The 19456-nt window shown below is 38.3% G+C and overlaps 1 protein-coding gene across 1 annotated transcript in view; it reads left to right on the top strand.

Annotated features, from left to right (window-relative positions):
- Positions 1 to 19456, top strand: part of rspo2 (R-spondin 2) — an 85263-nt gene that overhangs the window by 24058 nt on the left and 41749 nt on the right. Inside the window, exon 3 of the mRNA XM_028471042.1 lies at positions 15410 to 15598. Coding sequence (XP_028326843.1) covers positions 15410 to 15598 — 189 coding nt within the window. The remainder of the gene's footprint in view (positions 1 to 15409; positions 15599 to 19456) is intronic.

A 19456-nucleotide genomic window follows, 5' to 3' on the forward strand; every position in this document is an offset into this window, starting at 1 on the left:
TGTGCTGCTTTGTTGTTCTTTTAAACCTGTAAATCCACAGCTGCCATCCTCCTTCTGAGCATTTTAAAAACGTTGATATTCTTGTGTTTTTCAACAAGGACCTGTACACCTACACGTCCTCACTACTCCACGTCTGCTTTTTTCAAACTTTTTATGGGTGTCCACCTTCCTGCCCACATTTGGTTCAATCTCTATGTTTGTGCTGCCCCACGGGGTATTTATGGTCACATCAGACCATACACGAACGCTTCAGGGTTAGTTAGCAAATGCTTCAAGATTCATCAGAAAAAAAACAATTATGACATCTTACTTATGGCGCGTTTCCACTGGCGGTATCAGCTCTGCTCGGCTCGTCTCCACTCTTTTTGCGCGTTTCCACTGGGAAAAAGTACCTCCTCGGTCGTACCTGGTGCTGCTTTTTTTTAAGCACCTCCTTTGTTGAGGTTCCAAAAAAAAGCAGCTCTGGTCTGAAAATGTGATGTAGGCACAAAGCACAGAGTCATCAACTCGCGCACAGAGAGGAAGCATTTGGCCACCATTGATTTTCATTGGCGATCTTGTGAGGATGGCAGCAAAAATCTCCAATCAGTGCAATCTGGAAGTTTCGCATGTCAGGTTGGTGCTCAGTGGAAACACTCAGGAAAAACAGTATCGGGTCCTGAAAGCGAGGATGTAGAGCCGATACCACCAATGGAAACGCGCCATGACCCTCACTACCTTCTTACCGTAATTTCCGGACTAGAAAGCGTACCGCTGTATTGGCCGCATTCCAATAATTTAGCAATTTGCCAAGAAAAATCCATACAAAGGCCACATCATCACAGGGTGCTCTTCAGACGACACAGACAATCAGAACAGGTAGGTAGGCGGGCTGCTGTACTCCCGTTAGCTTTAACGTTTAAGATTTCCGTTTATCCTATCCTGATGAGTTTCAAATGATACGTTTTCCTTCTCCACATGAAGTCTTCTCCTCCTCCTCCTCACTGCCCCACGTCTACATATCAGTACATTTACAGCTTTTTATGGTCATCTTTTGCTGGATCCAGACTGACACACCGCTTTGTCCGTTCTTCTCACTGTGAACTACCTCGGAGCGATCACAGCGAGTCAGAATATAGACGCGATCACTTCTAAACAAACTACATGTTTTATTTGGCAATTTTATACTGTTTATTGTTTCTTTCTCTTCCAAACTGACTGACTTTTACTGAATCCAGGCTGTTCTGATCTCTGCTCTGTCTCCGTCTGTCAGTTCTCCTTACGTAAGCTTCTCCATCAGCCACAGAGTCCACAGCACCGATCACTCCTGGACAAACCTAACGCAGTGATTGATTGAACAACTTTATGCTGTTTATTGTTTCCTTCTATTACAAACTGGCTGACTTATACTTTATCCAGCGCTCTCTCTCTCTCTCTCTCTCTCTCTCTCTCTCTCTCTCTGTGTGACAACTTCAAAGCTGCGTCATATGCATTTCTCCATGTCTTTTCCATGATGAGGGTGTGTGTATTAACAGAATGACAGATGATCAGAATGATTCAGTAGGAGCGTGCATGATTTCACGTAAACAGTTAACTTTAATGGCAATTTCATTGGTCTAATGTGAAGGAGCTCAATTTTTTTGCAGTATGAAGCTTGTAAAACCGGAAAAAAAATCCACAAACTAGCCTCGTCATTGTTTAAGCAGCAGGGTTCAAAGCGTGGGAAAAAAATAGTGTCTTATAGTTCAGAAATTAGGATACCTACTTACCACGTATTTTTACAAGATCCAAGCATAGTTTGTCACAGCTATATGTGAGAAGAAAAAAAATCAAACCGTTTAGAAATTGGTAAATTTAATGAATATTTTTACTTTGAGATTGTTGAGTGCCTCTTTCTAACGTTGATTTAGAAGCACTACTGCAGTCTGCTCCCCACATACACGACAGCAGTGCTTAGTCATGCCTCTCGATGGTTGACGAGGCGTTTATGTATGTCTATGGGTTGGTCAAGGAAGCAAAGCCTGTTGTTATTATGATTGATTGTCTCAGATATCCAATACTTAATTTTAAAGCCATGCCGATAATATCATGCATCACTGATACAAATGTTATCTTCCTGGCAAATACCGAGATACATAAGGTTCATCTGATCTTTGCATTTTTGGATTCTATTAGTGCTGCATGATAATCACAAGTATTTTTTTCATCAATATTTTAATGGTAAATGGACTAGATTTATATAGCGCCTTATAACCACACTGAAGCAGTCCAATCACTCACACATCCACACACCAGTGGGACAGGACTGCCATGCAAGTCGACCACTGGGAGCAACTTAGGGTTCAGTGTCTTGCCCAAGGACACTTCAACACATAGTCAGGTACTGGGATCGAACCCCCAACCTCTCGATCAGAAGACGACCCACTACCACCTGAGCCACGGTCATGATTATAATCACAATTATTTAATGTTGTTGTTTGATTTTTCATGTTAGAAAAAAAAAAATCTGCGTTTTTATTACACTACTTTTGAACAAACAATGTGTACAGTTTACAGTTTGCAGTGCAAAATGAAGCTTTAAATAAGAATTATAATTAACAAAAATCTACCCAAGATTTTAAAATGTACTAAAGGCCAACAGACTAAATACACTATTACAGAGTGCAGAGCCTGTATTTTAAATGTAAATATTGCAAGCGATTAAGTTAAATTAATCGTAGAAACCAAAATCGTGATCAGGATTAAAATTTGCTTAATTGTACAGCCCTAGGTTCTCGTGAGATTCAAGTTTTTATTGTATTGTTTTATTACAGAGCTGACATACTCATAAACCTCTAAGTGTGTGCACTTGTTGCTAACCCGCTTCACCATTGGCTATCACAGAAAAGCGAAATCGGTACCTTTCGGTAGCTGATTGTACTAAATATATATATAGATGTATATGTATAGAAGCAAATCTTCATGCTCTCTGGATTGCCTCTAACCTCGGCGCTGGTGAAACATTAAAAAATAAATAAATTATTAGCTTATGTGTAAAAAAAATACACTTCACATATTCCTTGTAGGAGAACACTTTCACAAAAGTGTCGAAAAGTTCAAATCTTGCCGCGTTGATCACCCAACCATCAGAATTTGCCTGTTTTTCAGCGTGAAACTTTTTTCACTCTTTCCAAAAAGGTCTGCTGTATTACGTCATCAATTCTGCATGGTTTTTTTTTAACAGATGAGAAAACCATCTTCTTCACTTTTTCATTTCACAGATGAGAGCATTTTATGAAAGCATTAAATTGTCAAACCTGAATGAAGTTCACTTTTTATGAGGGGGTTTAAATGTCATTTAGGCAGTCAGAGTCAAGTCTTTCTCACCTGTCCAGAGCTGCTTTACAACCTGTTGAGTCACACCACATAAAATTAGCTCAGCTTGCTTTTTTATATCCTGTATAAAATGTCGCTCTGGTGTTGCCAGTTTTCCTGTTTTACTCATTCACCTAGATATTAATCACCATCCTATTTCAAGGGCGATTTTAAGGTTTAACGGCTCAAATCCGTTAACTGCATGCCTCGCCAAATGCGTCTGTGTAGCAGCTAATACGTCTGATGATGAGGAGCCAACCACCAGAGCCGCTGAGGGCGACTGTGGCTCCAGTGGTGACCAAGTTGTTTTCTAAATGAGAGTGTGGTGGTGGTAGGCTCAGGCTACACCTGTCTGTGTGTCAGTGTTTTTGATTGAAACACTCAGAATGGGATAAGTGCTTGCATGGCAGCTCTGTGGTGTGTGAACGTTTGAGTGAATATGACGGATAGGGTGAAGTGCTTTGGCTTTTTCAAGAGGTGATGAAATTACTTCATGAATCAAATCAATTTTTAATTCTTTCCTAATTAATCTACAGTACATGTGCGTACAGTGCGATTAGTTAAAGCTGCCACAGACGACAATTATTTTATCAGATAAATTCATAATGTTGGTCTCATAGATCAATAAATCAATGATCAGTTGCTCCTCTAAAAGATGTAAAATGTTGAAATTGCCGCTCGAAAGTTTGTTTTGATTAGTAATGTCGATAAACGTTTTGCGCATTGCATTGTGGGTTCCAAAAGTCCCAATGAAAAGTGCATACAAGCGTTTTTTTACTTCATTCTTAATTGGGATTTCATGTGTTTGCCCCCAAAAACTGTACCAAAGGGACGTTCCCGACACGTTTCTGGTGTGTTCACGGAATAAAAGTTACGGCAAAACAATTTCAAATGTTTCCTTTAGGGTTTTCAAGGAAAGATTAGAATCTGGCCAAATTGAATACCGGGAACAAACTAGAACAAACGTGCTGTCAAGCAGATCACTGTCAAGAGAAGAAATCACATAAGAATGAAGGAAAAACACTTCAATGCATTCCTCTCCAGGACTCCACAACTGACAACGCAATCCACAAAACTTTTCCGACTCTGTCATTGAACCAAGTGTTCACAGTGGAGATGAAAACCAACTTTCAAGCGGCAATTTCAACCTTTTACATCATTTTTGAGCAAATAATCTTTGATTTATTGATATTAGAGGCCAACATTATGTCATTATCTAATAAAAAATTATCACCTCCAGCAGCTTTAATATAAGATGGAGGGGAAAATATACTCAGACCTGGTGTGTCGGAGGCCATCTGTTTCACTTTTTGCTATCTGTTTATAATATTTGAGATGAGAGTATCGTCCAGACCTATAAAAATAGTTGTAGGGCCAAGAAGTGGGAGTTTGGATGTCATTTTTCCGTGTACTGGTTTGTACCGAGCTTGAACCATGCTGAGTTGCTACAGTTGTTGAACCCTAAGTGTGAGTGCTGACACTCCGACAGCCAAAGCCCTGGTACGCTAGGCGGTTTGAAGATCCAAGAAACGGCTGTTACGCTCTTTACAGCACAAGCCGCCGCCAGTCGGCTGGAGGCCGCAGCGCTATGCTGTCCTGTGTCTGCCCTCTCTATCCTCACTACGTTTTCTCATTTTCCCTCTTATGTGGAGCAGTGGTAAGCTCATGCTATCATTTAAGGAGAGCTCTTGAGATGGTCAATGAACAATAAAGCTCATAATTCTGTTGGTCAGTGTGATGCTTTCCACATGAGGTCGTGAATCCTCCTGAACGTGAGGTTTTCCATTTATTCATCTCCAACATTTGACTTTTCTGGATGATGTAGTGACTGCCTTTTTCATGTCATGAATTATCTTTTTTTATGGATCTATTTTAGTTTTAATGTACGGGCAGTTGCAAGCTTGCTACTGCTTGTCTTAAATAAATACATACCATACAATAAGTAATGTTTTCTAAACAATAGACAGTAGATAGTCACATTCACAGCCCAGGATTATTAGATTTAAATACCAGGGGCTCTTGGAGAACAGAATATACAAACAGTTGTGTTATAATAGACCCTTCTGTCTTCAATTTTGTGCTACATTTGGAATTTGCTGCAGCATTGGTGTATGGACGCAGTCTGCTGTGTTTCCACATCACCACAGCAGTTAATCAGGTGCAACGTTTATTGCTTTCCGTTGCAGTCTTCAATTCATCATTGCATAGAAAAATGAAAGAAAACAAGTTCAACTAACTAGTACAGACACACCTTGTAGATATGCTTGAAGGGTCCATGTTAAGCAAAATCAACTTTTCTCTGCTTTAAACTTGATAAAAGTGCTATTTGGGCTTCATACACATGCCTGAAGTGTTATTTTTTTCATTAATTCCCTCAATCATTAGTTAGAGGGTGATTTGCTCCTTTCTTACTGCAGGGTGAGCCCAAACACCTTGCTCCAATTTGATGACGCGTTCTCACTTTGATGACAAATTTGACGCGGCACTGAGCTGGAGAAGCCCCGCCTCCAGGTAGCTCTCTGCCGTGATTGACATGTAAACAGACACGCTCACGAAGGTGAGCATTTCAGCGTCCTTCGCGCAGTGTTATGGAGGGCGGGCCGTCCTCTGGCCTTACCTCACCGTGCGGGGAGGAGGAAATCAGTGTCCGGTCTATAGACACGCCCACTCATGAATATGCATAAGTAGGCCGCAAATCAGCCTTTTTGTGTAGAGTTGCTCAGAAAGCGACTTTTCAGAGGCTAAAACTCTGGAAAACAGGCGTGTTTGGGAAAATAAACCTCAAATACTATGTTTTTGGGGTTCTTAGAACAAATGGAGATGGTGAAAAATAGCATGACATGGGACCATTAAAGTAATAGTCTTCATCAGATTTCCTGTAGAGTTAAATTGCAGTAATTCAAATCAAAGACGTAGTTGTCCACAATTTTTCTGCATATTTTACTAAACATTATGAATCAGATTCATTTCACAAAGCCTTTTTCTGTTTTATCTTACAATAAAAAGTGTCCAATTTCTATTAGTATCAGTTTTTTCAATATTTTATAAAGATCTGCTATCAAGACCGACATCCGTAAAAGCCTATAGAGCATTGATCACATGTTTTCAATATTCAGCTCAGGGCTCTATAAGAAACACAAAAATTACAAGCAATTTAGTCTTGTTAGGGTTTTGGATTGCAGGAGATGGATTGGGTCAATGTGAAGAATTTCATGGATAACTGTAGGTGAGCGGGAGGCAGGAAATGAACTGGTCAGTGCAGTCTGTCACAGTAGCTTTAGGGCTTATAAAAGGGACCTGTAACAAGGCTTGAGTTACTTCTTGATCTTCCTGTAGCCTAATTGCTCCAGAGTTAAACTCCCAGCGAGCAGGGGAGTTTAAAATGACTCCTGTTCCTCTAACCAGGCACTTTAACTTCCATCCATCATATTGAATAATTTATACCTTTTAAGATTTGTAAAAGGCACAATTGACAGTCAAAGTAGGCGAACAGAAATCTTTAAGGGAGACTAGAAAACAGTAGCTTATATGTATGAACAGAAGAGATTAAGCTGATTCCAAATCATTGCAAAACACCAGAAATACTGTACGTAATACAGTAAAAGAACAGCAGCTTTCTACTCCCTTTTGCTGTAAAAATCATCACATGTTCATGCTTTTATTACATTAGATATTAGCTAAAAAGAAAAATAGAATTTGAGGTTTTGGAGGGAGTTTGGCTTCTGTAAATATAAACCCGAATGCCTGGAGGGATCTTTAGCTTGGGATTTGTTTTCCTTTAGGTAATATGGTATCTGTGGTCCAAACCATATACGATGTATATGGTTTGGACCACAGACATAGATATAGTTTATCATGAGCAAGGAGTGGCCCTTCTAATAATGTGCGGTTTCAAAATACATGCACGTTGAGCCTAGTATCTGTGATTCCACAATGGCGCCTTTTAGTAGTGGCTTTTCCTGGTGACTGGGTCATTTTGGCTTCATTAGGATTGACAGAATAAATACTTGAAGACTTAAGGCATGGCATGATTTGTGGCGGGAAATGAAGCCATATAGGGTCATTGAACATGTGTAAAAACATACGGTTAGTGTTCAGATAGACTGTGTGAGTGGACCTGCAGACTGAGACCAAATGGAAGAACATGCATTAAACGGGCAACTTATTCTTTTCATCAAAATAAGATCAATGCAGCGGCGATAAATTCACTTCAGATTATTGGAAAAAATAATGAATCAATAAAGTGCTTTCATTTAAATATCAAAACATTTTTCTTTAAAAGTGGCTGCTGATGCAGACGCTGTGAATTGTGGCCTCTTTCCTGACATACTTGTGGCCTGAAACTCCAAAGCTTTCCAGAGACACCCCAGCTAATCTCCCAAGATCAGCTCCAAAAACGAACGTCTCTCCGCCACGCAGAAACCTTTGCTCTTTTTCCCCCATTTTCTTCATTCCAGGATATGGGAGGTGCTGCCTTCAAACCAAATGTTGTTATCGTATCCACATTTGGGCCAAATAGCATTATTAGTAACAAGATTAAGCTCTTTGAACTTTTAAGGACTATAATTTTCCTACGGAATGACCAGTCAGTAACAAAGACCATAAGATAGTTCTAACATTTTGTCTTCCTTTTCAACAATATGTTAAGTTGAGGTTTTGTTTATTCAGACAATGTTTTTCAGATAAAAAAAGATCCTGAAAAACCTTGTTTGAATAAACGAAACCTCAACGTAAAGGAGCATAGGACAGGATCTAGAAATCAGACTCCATAGTGACACCACGGTGGTTAGTGTAACTGCAGCCATCAGCCAAGCCACCGCGGGAGCGCGCAACAGAGCACAGCTGATTAGATACTGTGGATAGAGGATGGATACCTGACCAAACCTGGCGGCACCGCACGGGTCGGGTTCGGACAGATATTTAGAACTGGTGGTCGGGTTTGGTCACATAGAGTTGTTTGCGCGCAGCGTTCTTCCTTTCCTGCTGCAGCAGGAAAGTTGTTTGTTAATAAAGTTGGTGCTTACCACTAAAACAAAGGTAAATATGTCATTTCTGTTCACATGCCTCTGCGTACATCTGTGGAACAAACAGTAGTTTTGTTCACTGTACTTGTCTTCTTTCAGTTTCCAAGCCGCCGTCTTCTCATTTTTTTTTTATTTTCGGTGGTGGGACGCCTCTCAAAGCAGTCAAGAATGCGCACAACGTCATTTGACGTCACCATCAGTGTCATTTGACTTCACGTCTGCAGAACTGTACGCTCAGAACAGCAGTGCAAAATGTATCACACAATCTTTTCAAGACAATAGCTAGAAATGTGTGTGGACTCATTCTCTTAAACTTTAACATTAACTTAAAATGACTGTTTATTTTTTCTCATAATGAATCTCGCTGGAACTATTACATGGAACCATCAAAGGCAATCAGCAGAACTCCTCTGACAAAGATTGGCAGTTGACAAAATTGTTATATCATGATTTTATTTGGTGTCAATGTCATTTATCATTAATACCTCTGTTAGAAATAACAATTCATAGTTTTAATATTTTTTTTTTATATCTGTGGGGAGTCATTGCAAAAGAGTCAAAGGGCCACATGAGGCTCCAGAGCTGCAGGTTGCAGACCCCTGTACTAGACATGAACTCGTAGTGTTACTGCTAAAATGTAAAGCAGACTTAAGTTTCAAAATTTCTGGTTAAGGGTGAAAACATTTTGTTGGCTGGCCCTTTGCCATCCTGTTAATGTTTATTGTGGCACTAAATAGCAAACTGGTCAGCTGCCAGGGTTATTAGCATTGTTAGCACAAAGCTAACAGGGAGAGCTGAGCCTCGTATAGACCACTGAAATAAAACCCTTTCCCACTCACAGTTCATCACTTTCCAAGTTTTTTTCAGCGAATGTGAACCAAGTAGGTTAATGCATATGTCAGCTAGCAGTAATGTGTATTCTATAGAAATATATGGTTGAGAAAAGAGGTTTGGTAACATGTTGCTGTTTAGTTTCACGGAGGAATAGTTTCTGGAAGGAATGGCTGAATGAAATCGGAGATAAATGTGAAAACCTCTGGTCGGGGTGTTACCTGATGGGAAGGAGAAGCTCTGAGACAGCTGCAATAACTTTCTTTTAAAACACAGGAGATATTAGTCTGTGTTAATGTAGGAATCTTACCACTAAAACAAAATTAAACTATAAAAGTCTGACAGCCCATTAAGTTTTCCAATGCCTGCTTAGTGTTTCTTTGCATTTTTGGCTCAGAGGTTAAGCAAACGTATCTGCAAATTAGAGTAACATTACACTTTTTTTTTTTTTAAAAAAGACTTGTGATCTAAGCCCTGAAAAAACAACAATGGGTTTAGAATGGTGTAAAAGAAATACATTAACCAAATATTGTTCAGAATGAGTAATGATTCAGGGAGAAATCACAAGTAAGCTTACTGTCTTACCTCTGCCACCTACTGCCTTGGAAGACTGTTTAACTTATTCCTATGAATGTTGATGACAAACATTTTTATGAGATTATAATTAGAATTGCTCAATATTTATATATATATACAGTATATCGCCATGGAATTACCTGATACGCCGACTTTTAATGTTATGCCCCCCAGGATCTATTACACATAAAACATCATCCACGTAAAATAAGAAAACTAATTCAAAAGTGCTACATTTATTTTGATCATGTCTCAAACAACAACAAATATTAGTTTTTCAATATAGGTTGAAGAAAAACCAACCTTCCCACTCATTGATTTATTTTTAAGATATGCAAACATGGGATGGAGTGTTTATAACGTTACAGCACTCAGAGAGTTAGACTGTTCACAGACAAATACAGTAGGTAGATGAACACATTAAAGGTGGCAAAAACATAAACTCCTTGGCAAGATAGAAAATATTGGTGGAAATACTATAACGTGTCAACTGACATGTTTTGGCAACTATCAGTTGATGACATCCGTGGCCGGATACTATAGCCCATCTCTAATTATAAGGATTTATTCAATTGAGCAACTGCTAAAATGTCTTATAATTAAATAGTTTTCAGTGCTACAGTGGTTGACAACTTGCCTATGGACAAGTTTTTATTTTAACTTTTTTTTAAAGTGGATTCTGATTTTACTCTTTAAAATAATTTAAGAGTTTAAGCACCAGTGTTTCTTTTTCAGTTAGACGTTAATTTGCTTAAATTGGTCTAGTTTTGGTGTTTTCATTAATTATGCTCTTTGTTTCCTAGGGATGTATATTGATAAGGATTTAGCGATTCCGATACCTTATCGATTCCTGTTTATCGCTACGTTTTTTTTTATCAATTCTCTTATTCATTCCCAAAAAGGCTGAAAAACAAGTAGCACATGAGTACAGAAAAGAATACAACCTGGTTTATTAAAATAAATATCAGGTATATTAATATAAATGTTAATTATTTACCGCTGAGAATAAACTACTCAAATTAGTCCTCAATAAACAAATAAACAATACTCAATAAAATGAGTCCACAAGTCAAGTGGCTATTGGCTTAGGATAATAAATTAACCTAATTTTTATCATTATCACACAGTACATTTTCTTTATATAGCACCTTTCATAGATAGAAATCACAAAGTGCTTTACAGTAAAAACACAGTGCTTCACAAAACAGAATAAACTGTGATTTACAAAGATACAATACAAGACAGTCCTTCAAAATAAGGAAAAATAAATTACAATGTTAACACCAAGTTAATAAAAGAGGTTAATTAAAAGCTTGTCTGTATAAAAGTGTCTTTAGCTGCATTTTGAAGGAGTCTATAAAGCTGGTGCAGCGTAGAGCCAGCGGCAGAGAATTATTTATTTTACCTGCTGTGCTAGTGCTAGCACTGGTGCTGCTAAGTGCTAAGTCAAAAACACAGCATTCGTTGAGTATAATGCTGTGTTGTGTGGCCAAATGTTTGGACATAATGGTAGTGTTGCCACCTGTGGCGCACGGATCCCTCTGGCAGGAATTACAGGTGACGATCCCTGAGGTGTCGTCCTTCTTTGTGAAATGCAGCAGCTCAGCTCACCTCTGCTCTGCAGCAGCTTGTGTGTGTGTGACGTCGTCGCAAATTTGCGCGTGGGGTACGTTTGTTTACAGTGGCGGTGCAGCCCGGGAAGAGTTGATAGCAGAATTGCAAAGAATCGTTTGACTAAGAACCGTTTCCCAAACGAAGCCGGTGTTTCCCTGTCTTATCAGTGTGTATGTACTCAGAGAGAGTGAGCAGCTCTCTTCCTCCTTCCTGTTTCCACTCAGTTGTGCCTCGTCTCCTAATTGCCTTTCCTATCTACTTAAGGTGTGCTTGAACATTGAGTATTTTCTGGTCTTTTGTCTCCTACACTGTACGATTGTTTAGTTTATCCCAGTTGTTACAGTCATGCTATGTTTCAGAAAGGTAGACCTTTCTCACTAATTCAGCTGTGTTTCACAGAATTTTTTTAGATTTAGTTTAACCAAAACTAAACAACACTCATATTTACTCATATGTTACATTTTGAGAACACTCTCAAGTTAGAGGCTTGTTTTTTAAGAACTAGAACAGTATTAATACTAATACAGTTACATAATCAAACCATAGCATAACATATTTTTTTCCAAGGCAAAACCCTCTTTTCTTTACCAACCATAATTTTCAACATATTTTATACATACGCCTATATACCTGTATGCTTCATGGATTTATGTGGTACAACAAATTTTGTCGCGTTGAGTATTGTTTCCTCCGTCTCAGTGTTTTATAACTTAATTGTGATGCTTTAGTAGTTTTCAGATTACTACATGTCTTTGCCATTTTTCGACATCAAATTTAACCGCTATACAAACATTCGACTAGATTTTGTGGATCAATAATAATACCTTTAAACAACATATTATCGATAAAGTGGTTCTGTCATCTGGCAGAATGTAATGGTTCTAACATGGGCTAATACATTTATTATTTATTGGGGAAAAACTGGTTAAAAATGGTTAGAGATTTTGTTACAATCACAACTACACCTAAATGAGAGGTGTTGGTTATACTATTATTATTCAATATTATACTGGTTGCATCTTGTTCACATCATCTATACACCAACCTTGAGCAACATGTGGCTTCACCATAAACAACTCCTTATTATTAATAGACCTTTATTGAGCTGAGTGTAATTCTTGCAATAGCAAGGGGACGTAGGAGATTTCATAATGTAGCTCACCTGACATCACCTGCATCAACAAATGACTATAAAACACATGCAAAAATAGTTGTAATTCAAGATTTGCATTCCTTTATCGTATCCTCCTCCCGATCATGCATCTAATGGCGCGCTGCAGTCATGAGTCTGCATGATGAATAGGCTTGGAGTGTACGTCCCAGAGCAGTGATCCATGTGGTGTTACACTCAAAGATCATCCCTAAAGACCAGCTGAAACACATTCTGATCGGCCCTTAATCTTCCTACTATTCATCCCAGCTTCAGAAGATTGAGGGCAGTTTGGCAGAACCAGCGTCTATCTGTGAAAGCTCCCTTCTAGTACTCCGACACAAGAAAATTAATATTGATGGGTTCACACAGAAGCCAGTGACATTTGCTGACTGATTTGCACATGATTACAAACTGGTGCTTTAGCATTGGTTTCATTAGGTTTTCACTTTTTGTCTGGATGGCTATTTTTTTATTCTTTTTATTTTATCGAAGTTCGATATGTGAATCCATATCTAGTAAAAAATCTTTGCTCTGTTCTGTCTCTGAGTTTGAAAGCACAGAGTTTTATTAGGCGTTGTGGTGGGTCGCTCACGTCTCAGAGCTTCTGTTAGTCGCTCCCTGCTTATGATATTTAAAACTTGGCTGGGATTAGCTCAAGTGTCTCTTGTTTGAATTTGCCCAAGGACATTTTCCTGTAAACGGGATGCTAAGACACTTATTGTGGAGCACACTGTCTTTTTTTTTATTTTCTTTAACTGGTTTCCTTGTCTTATTCAGGCAACCAGAGCCGGGGCCAGAGCTGCTGTGGTTTTGGGGGGTTTTCATCGGCTGTCTACACAGTCTTTTAAAAAGGCCCGCTTTGACCAGCATTAATGCAATATTCATATTCATCACCAATCTTCATTCAAATGTTAAGAGGGAGACTCAGAGTTTGTATGAATGACAAATTGTTAAATTGGACGTAGTTAGTGTGACTTTAAAAACATCATGTTGAAATATCCATCAGGGCTATCTTGGGTTTCTTTGTTGTTTTTTTTTTTTTTTTATTATTCTTCTACCAGTAAACCCTCCAGGGTTTAGTCTGGTGCATCGTCCTAGTCACTCAACCAAGCCAGTTTCATCCGTCATAACAAACTATTGTTTAATAATTCAAAGAATGAAAAACAAAGGATATGTTACGGTTGTGCTTTCCCTGGCCAAGCATTGCCAAATGATTGATTTAGACAGATTTTAAAAACAACTTTGGTATTACAATATTCATGTTTATTAAACAATCGATATTGTCAGCAGCCGGCTGTCTTACAACGCCTTGGGCAATAGAAGCAGAACACAAATGTTTTGGGATACAGTTAATCTGCTAGCTCAGAGAAGCTCTGATCTTAGCCATTGTTTGACAAACTGTTCTTGGTTCGCACATTGTCAAAGCCTATATTATTCTTACTGGTTCCCTGATTCAATAAAAAAAAAGGAAATGCAGAATATTAGAGTTTGGCACAAAATAAGGAAGTGGCTGTTGTTGTACAGTGCTGCCACAGTTACCTTGAAAAAGTATTACTGATTATTCATTTAAAAAGTAACCTAATTACTTTACCGATTACTTGATTTTAAAAGTAACTAATTTGATTACAAGTTACTTTATTAGTTACTGTATATTCAGCAGCTGCTGACAACAACCCCCACCGCCTCAACATGAAAATTACTAGTTTTACTCACTGTAATAGAAGTGCATTTTTAACAGTAACACCAACAATGTATCTCCTGACAAAACTATTGGCTAAAAAAAATAAAAAAAATATATATATATAAAGACTCTTTCTTGACTTCAGGTAACATAAATACTTATTTTATTTAATAAAATATAAAATAAAGTCAGTCTTTTTTTACCTGTATCTGTCACCTTTTAACATGTAAGTTTTTTTTGTTTGTTTTATGCACCAACTACCAAGACAAATTCCTTGTACTGTCCTTAAAACTGTACATGGCCATTAAAAACATTTCTGATTCTGATTCTGAAAATGTGACTTGTTGCATATGTAAGGAAAATGAAATTAATAGTAACTTACAGTGATTTGGATAAGTAACTTTAATTTGATTACTGGTTTGGAAATACTGTAGATCATGTTAGATTACTGGAAAAAATGATCCTATTAGAGTAACGTGTAACTGAGTAACTAACTTACCAGCAGCATCTGTGTTTGTTATGGACCAATGCATTTGCACTTTTTTAAAAACAAGTAAAATATATGATGCCTGATGTTTGAAACACTGATACAACTCCAATGTATACGTTTCTAATCAAGGAGTAGAAAGTTTTGTATCATCAGTAAAATCAATTAAAATCATCAGTAAAATCAATTAAAATCATCAGTAAAATCATCATTACATCAACAACATGACAAAAAGTCTCTCTCTCAATCATACGCAGTAGAGAAAAAAAGTGCCTTTAACTTTGATTTAAAAATGTTCACATTGGATGCTGACTTCAGCTCTGCTGGCAGTTTGTTCCACTTCTTTGCAGCATAACAACTAAAAGCAGCATCACCATGTTTACTGTGAGCTCTGGGCTCCACTATCTGATCTGTGTCCATAGATCTGAGAGACCTGCTGGGTTCATACCTGACTATCATGTCACTGGTTCGCACACTCAGTGTCTATTTAGTAGAACACCTCAACAATTTGTCAAGGACAAACTTCACTAATATTTTTTGCTACTGTACATAATTGATTAGTCATGTTTTGAAAGAAATAAAAAGAGTAAGTGAAACTGAACTCAACTGAATTTCATCAACCACCTTCTGACTGATTTAAAACCCTACAAGGATGTGTTGTGTTCTTTTACGTCAATATAAATTTCTTCTCCTGTGTGTTTGTCTTACAGCGAGCTATGGTGCTTATCCCATCTGTAAAGGCTGCTCGGTGTGCTCCAGAGATAACGGCTGCATAAACTGCCAACCAAAACTCTTCCTATTCCTGCGGAGGGATAAGATAAGGCAGTACGGGGAGTGTGTGCACGACTGTCCAGCCGGATACTACGGCATGCGAAGCCCTGAAGTCAACATGTGCTCCAGTAAGATCCTGCAGCCTTTCTCTCATCACTCTACCTTTACGTCTTTAGTTCCCCACTGTCCTTTTTACCAACAAGCGTGATCCCCAATATCCCGTTTTCCCACAACACGTGATTTATTGTCAGTTATCCAGAGGAGACACACATACCTCACAATTTGAACGCTCATTTGTTCACGTAGGTGGATGTATAGTGAGGCCTTGTCTCGGGCTCCTCCCGAGACAAGCGGCCTTGTAGCGGCCCCTCCCTCGGGATTTAGCGATAAACTCCAGCTGTGGGATGTGCACGGGTTCTCATTTCTCTTTAACACTCCCCTTTACACCTGCATGAGCACACACTCTACTGTCACGAGGATGTCTGAGCCATGAAATCCAGGTGCAAATACAACCAATATGCACAACGATTAGGTTAGGTTACCTTGGTAAATGGCTTAGGGTAAACCAGGAACAGCCTTTTTTCAAAATGTTATTTAAAGGGTATCTGTATTGAAAACATGTGTAACAAAAATGTGTTTAATGTCGTATCAATAAACAAAATATGTGCACCTTTTTATTTAAAAAAAAACTCATTCAAAGGACTTTTTAGAACAATTTTATGTCTTCTGGCATAAACTATGGAGAGTCACCATTTTGGTCACGATATGATGCACTTTCATTGATTCCTGTTAGCTGTTGCTAGGCAACAGTGTTCTGTTGGTCTACAGTTTCTGAACAAGTGTAAAGCCAATGGTTGCTATTAAAACAAGAGAAAAAAACCACAAAAACAAAACAAGTTAGCCAGACACAGACTCCAGAATATCGGCACGGGATACTCACTTAAAACGTTTCCGTTCGGACACACATCGGTGACATGCGACGCCCGCTTCAAGCTGAGCTGCTATGAGAAGGATCTGTGGGCTAAGCTAATGGGCAAAGTTACGCCTGGAATCAGATGCGGTCGCGACAGAACGTCTTCACACAAAGTCTGTCCAAAATGGCTGTTCTCCATAGTTTATGCCAAAAGGTATAAAATTGTTCTAAAAAGTCATTTCAAAGTTTTTTTTTTTTTTTTTTTTTTTTTATAAAAAGGTGCCCATATTTTGTTTATTGTTAATACATTAAACAGGTTTTTTGTTATGAGAAAAATTATCCCATTTTCAAGACATTAGTGAATGCCCTCATCATTACTTAGCTTTTTTTGGGCTTCTGGAAGTTTTTTAACCTTTTTTGAGCTAAGGTACATCTTTTCATTGAAAAAAAATCCCAAGGCACACCACCAATCAAAAATGTTAAAAAATTAAACTTTGTAGCTTATTTCAACAATATACAGTCAATCTTATTGACTGTATATTGTTATGAATAGGAATCAAATACACACACATTCATATTTCTTCTTTTTGAATAAAAAGGGCAATTGACAAACTGCAGTCATTCTTATAAGTGTTTTAATAGGAATCAAATGAATAACAACAAACAATTCTATCTTGATTTTTTTGCATTTCTTTATTCACCTAAAAAGTGCAATTAACAATGGCACATTTGCAGACAATAATTACACAAATGATCTGTGTTTGAAAAACCCTCATATAGACGTCTAATTCTAAGTTCATGTTTCATCACTAACCAGGTTAAAACACTTCACTGGAAATTTCCACGACATTCACAATAGTTGTTAGCTTATCATATCCAATAAAAATTATTTCTTCCTCAACCCCCATTTTAATGTTTGATACTAAAAAGATTGAGCAGGCAAACATTTCACAGGCTGACACACAGCCTGAAGTGTTGGCTGAATGTTTCATATGAAAACAAAAAATGAACTCAAATTCATTTGTATTCCTAAGCCAAACCTCTGACAGACGCCCAAAAATGACAGCCCTCAGGAGGGTGTCTGGGCTCACTGTGAACATGTATCGACCACAGGATGAGGCAGGAAGACACACATTCTGTTTGGCTAATCACTGCTGACCTATATGCAAATATATCAGCTGGTCTTTTTTGGGTACGAAAATCAAAATCATATCATTACCGTAAGTCACAACTGGTTTGTCTTCTGTTCCTCTTACCATAATCCAAATAAATGTTCTAAGTATATGCATATATATATATATATATATATATATATATATATATATAAAGGCACCATTAGATCATATCACTGCGAGATAAATACAACATAATATGAAAATAAAACATTTCTTGAAAAAGGTACAAATTGTCCCTAATCTTTTTCAAAACCCATACAAATAACATACAATGTGCAATCACATATTTTAGAACAGTAATGCTGCGTTCACACTGAATGCGTCTTCTGTGGCACCGGATGCATGTACCGCACGAAACGTTCTGCATGTGTCGCAGAATCAAAAAATGTCCCCATTCGCTTCATATGCGCGTTTAAAGCAAAGCACCGCCCACCAACAACACATTCACTGCCTGCTGAAGCGAGGAGCTGTACTCCTTTTTCTCCTCTCATAAACATAAACCACCAGTGAAAAAAGCGGGTGTGATTAGCGGCTAATGCTATCCTAGCTCAGTGCCGATGAAAACTACAGAGACAACGTTTACCTGCTACTACCACCTCCTCGCTGATTCTCCTCCACGCCAAATCCTTCCTAGTTCGGTCCCGGTTATAAAGGCTGTGTCATACAGCTCCAGGTGGTCACACACAGCTTCTACTCCATGGTTGAATGGGTGAACAGACCGGTGTCCGTGTTGACGGCCTGATGTCATCGTAAACAAAGACTCTGATTGGCTTTCGTCATGCAAAACAGTCGCTAGAGTTCAATATTTTCAACTCTTGCGGATGTGCGGATATGCATAAAATCGGGAGCGCGCTCGCACGGCCAATGCACTTAACGGATCGGACCACACTGCCGCACAGGAAAGATTTTGCATTTCAGACGCATCTATCCATTGACTTTGTATGTAATCTGGCCGCACGGACATAAGCATAAGACTAAAGTTCTTTGAGTGCAAAGAAATAAATGTTTTCTATTTTTCATGGTTAACGTTTAGAAAGACCCCACCCCCACCCCTCAGTTTGGGAACACTGTGCTATAGATTCCTTTTAAAGATTTATTTCAAAGAAATAAGGTTTTTATCCCAGTGGATTCTGGGGGCTGGATGGAAAGTTGAGGCTGGCTGAATATGGCCTGGAGGCCGACAGTTGACATTCACCGCTTTACAAGATCAGTTAATATAGAAAATGCAAAGATAGCAGTGCTGCTATTTATCAACCACTCCTGATTTAGAACAGAGGCAGAAAACAAGTGTACCACACACACAAACACACACACACTGGGGAGCCTAATGATGGGTTTATACTGTAACTTTCTAGCTTGGAGGATACTTTGCAATACAAAGCGGCCTTTGTTGCCAAAGTAGCCAAAAAAAAGTCGGATTACCTGCATGTTCATGGAATTGCAGTCCTCTGAGAAGCTAAACTACACTTTTAATTTTTGCTTATGTGTCAAACCATCATGATTTAATACTTTCATTTTGAAAGAGGTTTCCTTAAAGCTTATAAAGCACTAGAAGATGGGCTTTCAAGGGGAAAACTTGGACAGATGTTTGTGTTACTCATATTGTGCGCTTTATACTTTAAACTCTCATAACAATATGACTTTCTACTTAATACATTAAGATCACCCGTTTTATTCCAAAACAACCCAGAACTGTTGAAGCATTGTGTCTGAAGGAGTGTGTTTTTAAACTGTAGGCATACCTGTTTTTCATCCAAAAGTTATTCTCATCAACTACTAATGCCTTTGTGCCCCCAAAAGAAACTATGTGACATTTCTTGTGTGTTCACAATGACGAATGTAGATATTTTGGCTTCCCTTAGAAACTCCCAATAACAGCCCAAATCAGAGTGATGCCA

This window comes from Gouania willdenowi, chromosome 16, assembly GCF_900634775.1.
Source record: "Gouania willdenowi chromosome 16, fGouWil2.1, whole genome shotgun sequence".
NCBI lineage: Eukaryota > Metazoa > Chordata > Actinopteri > Blenniiformes > Gobiesocidae > Gouania > Gouania willdenowi.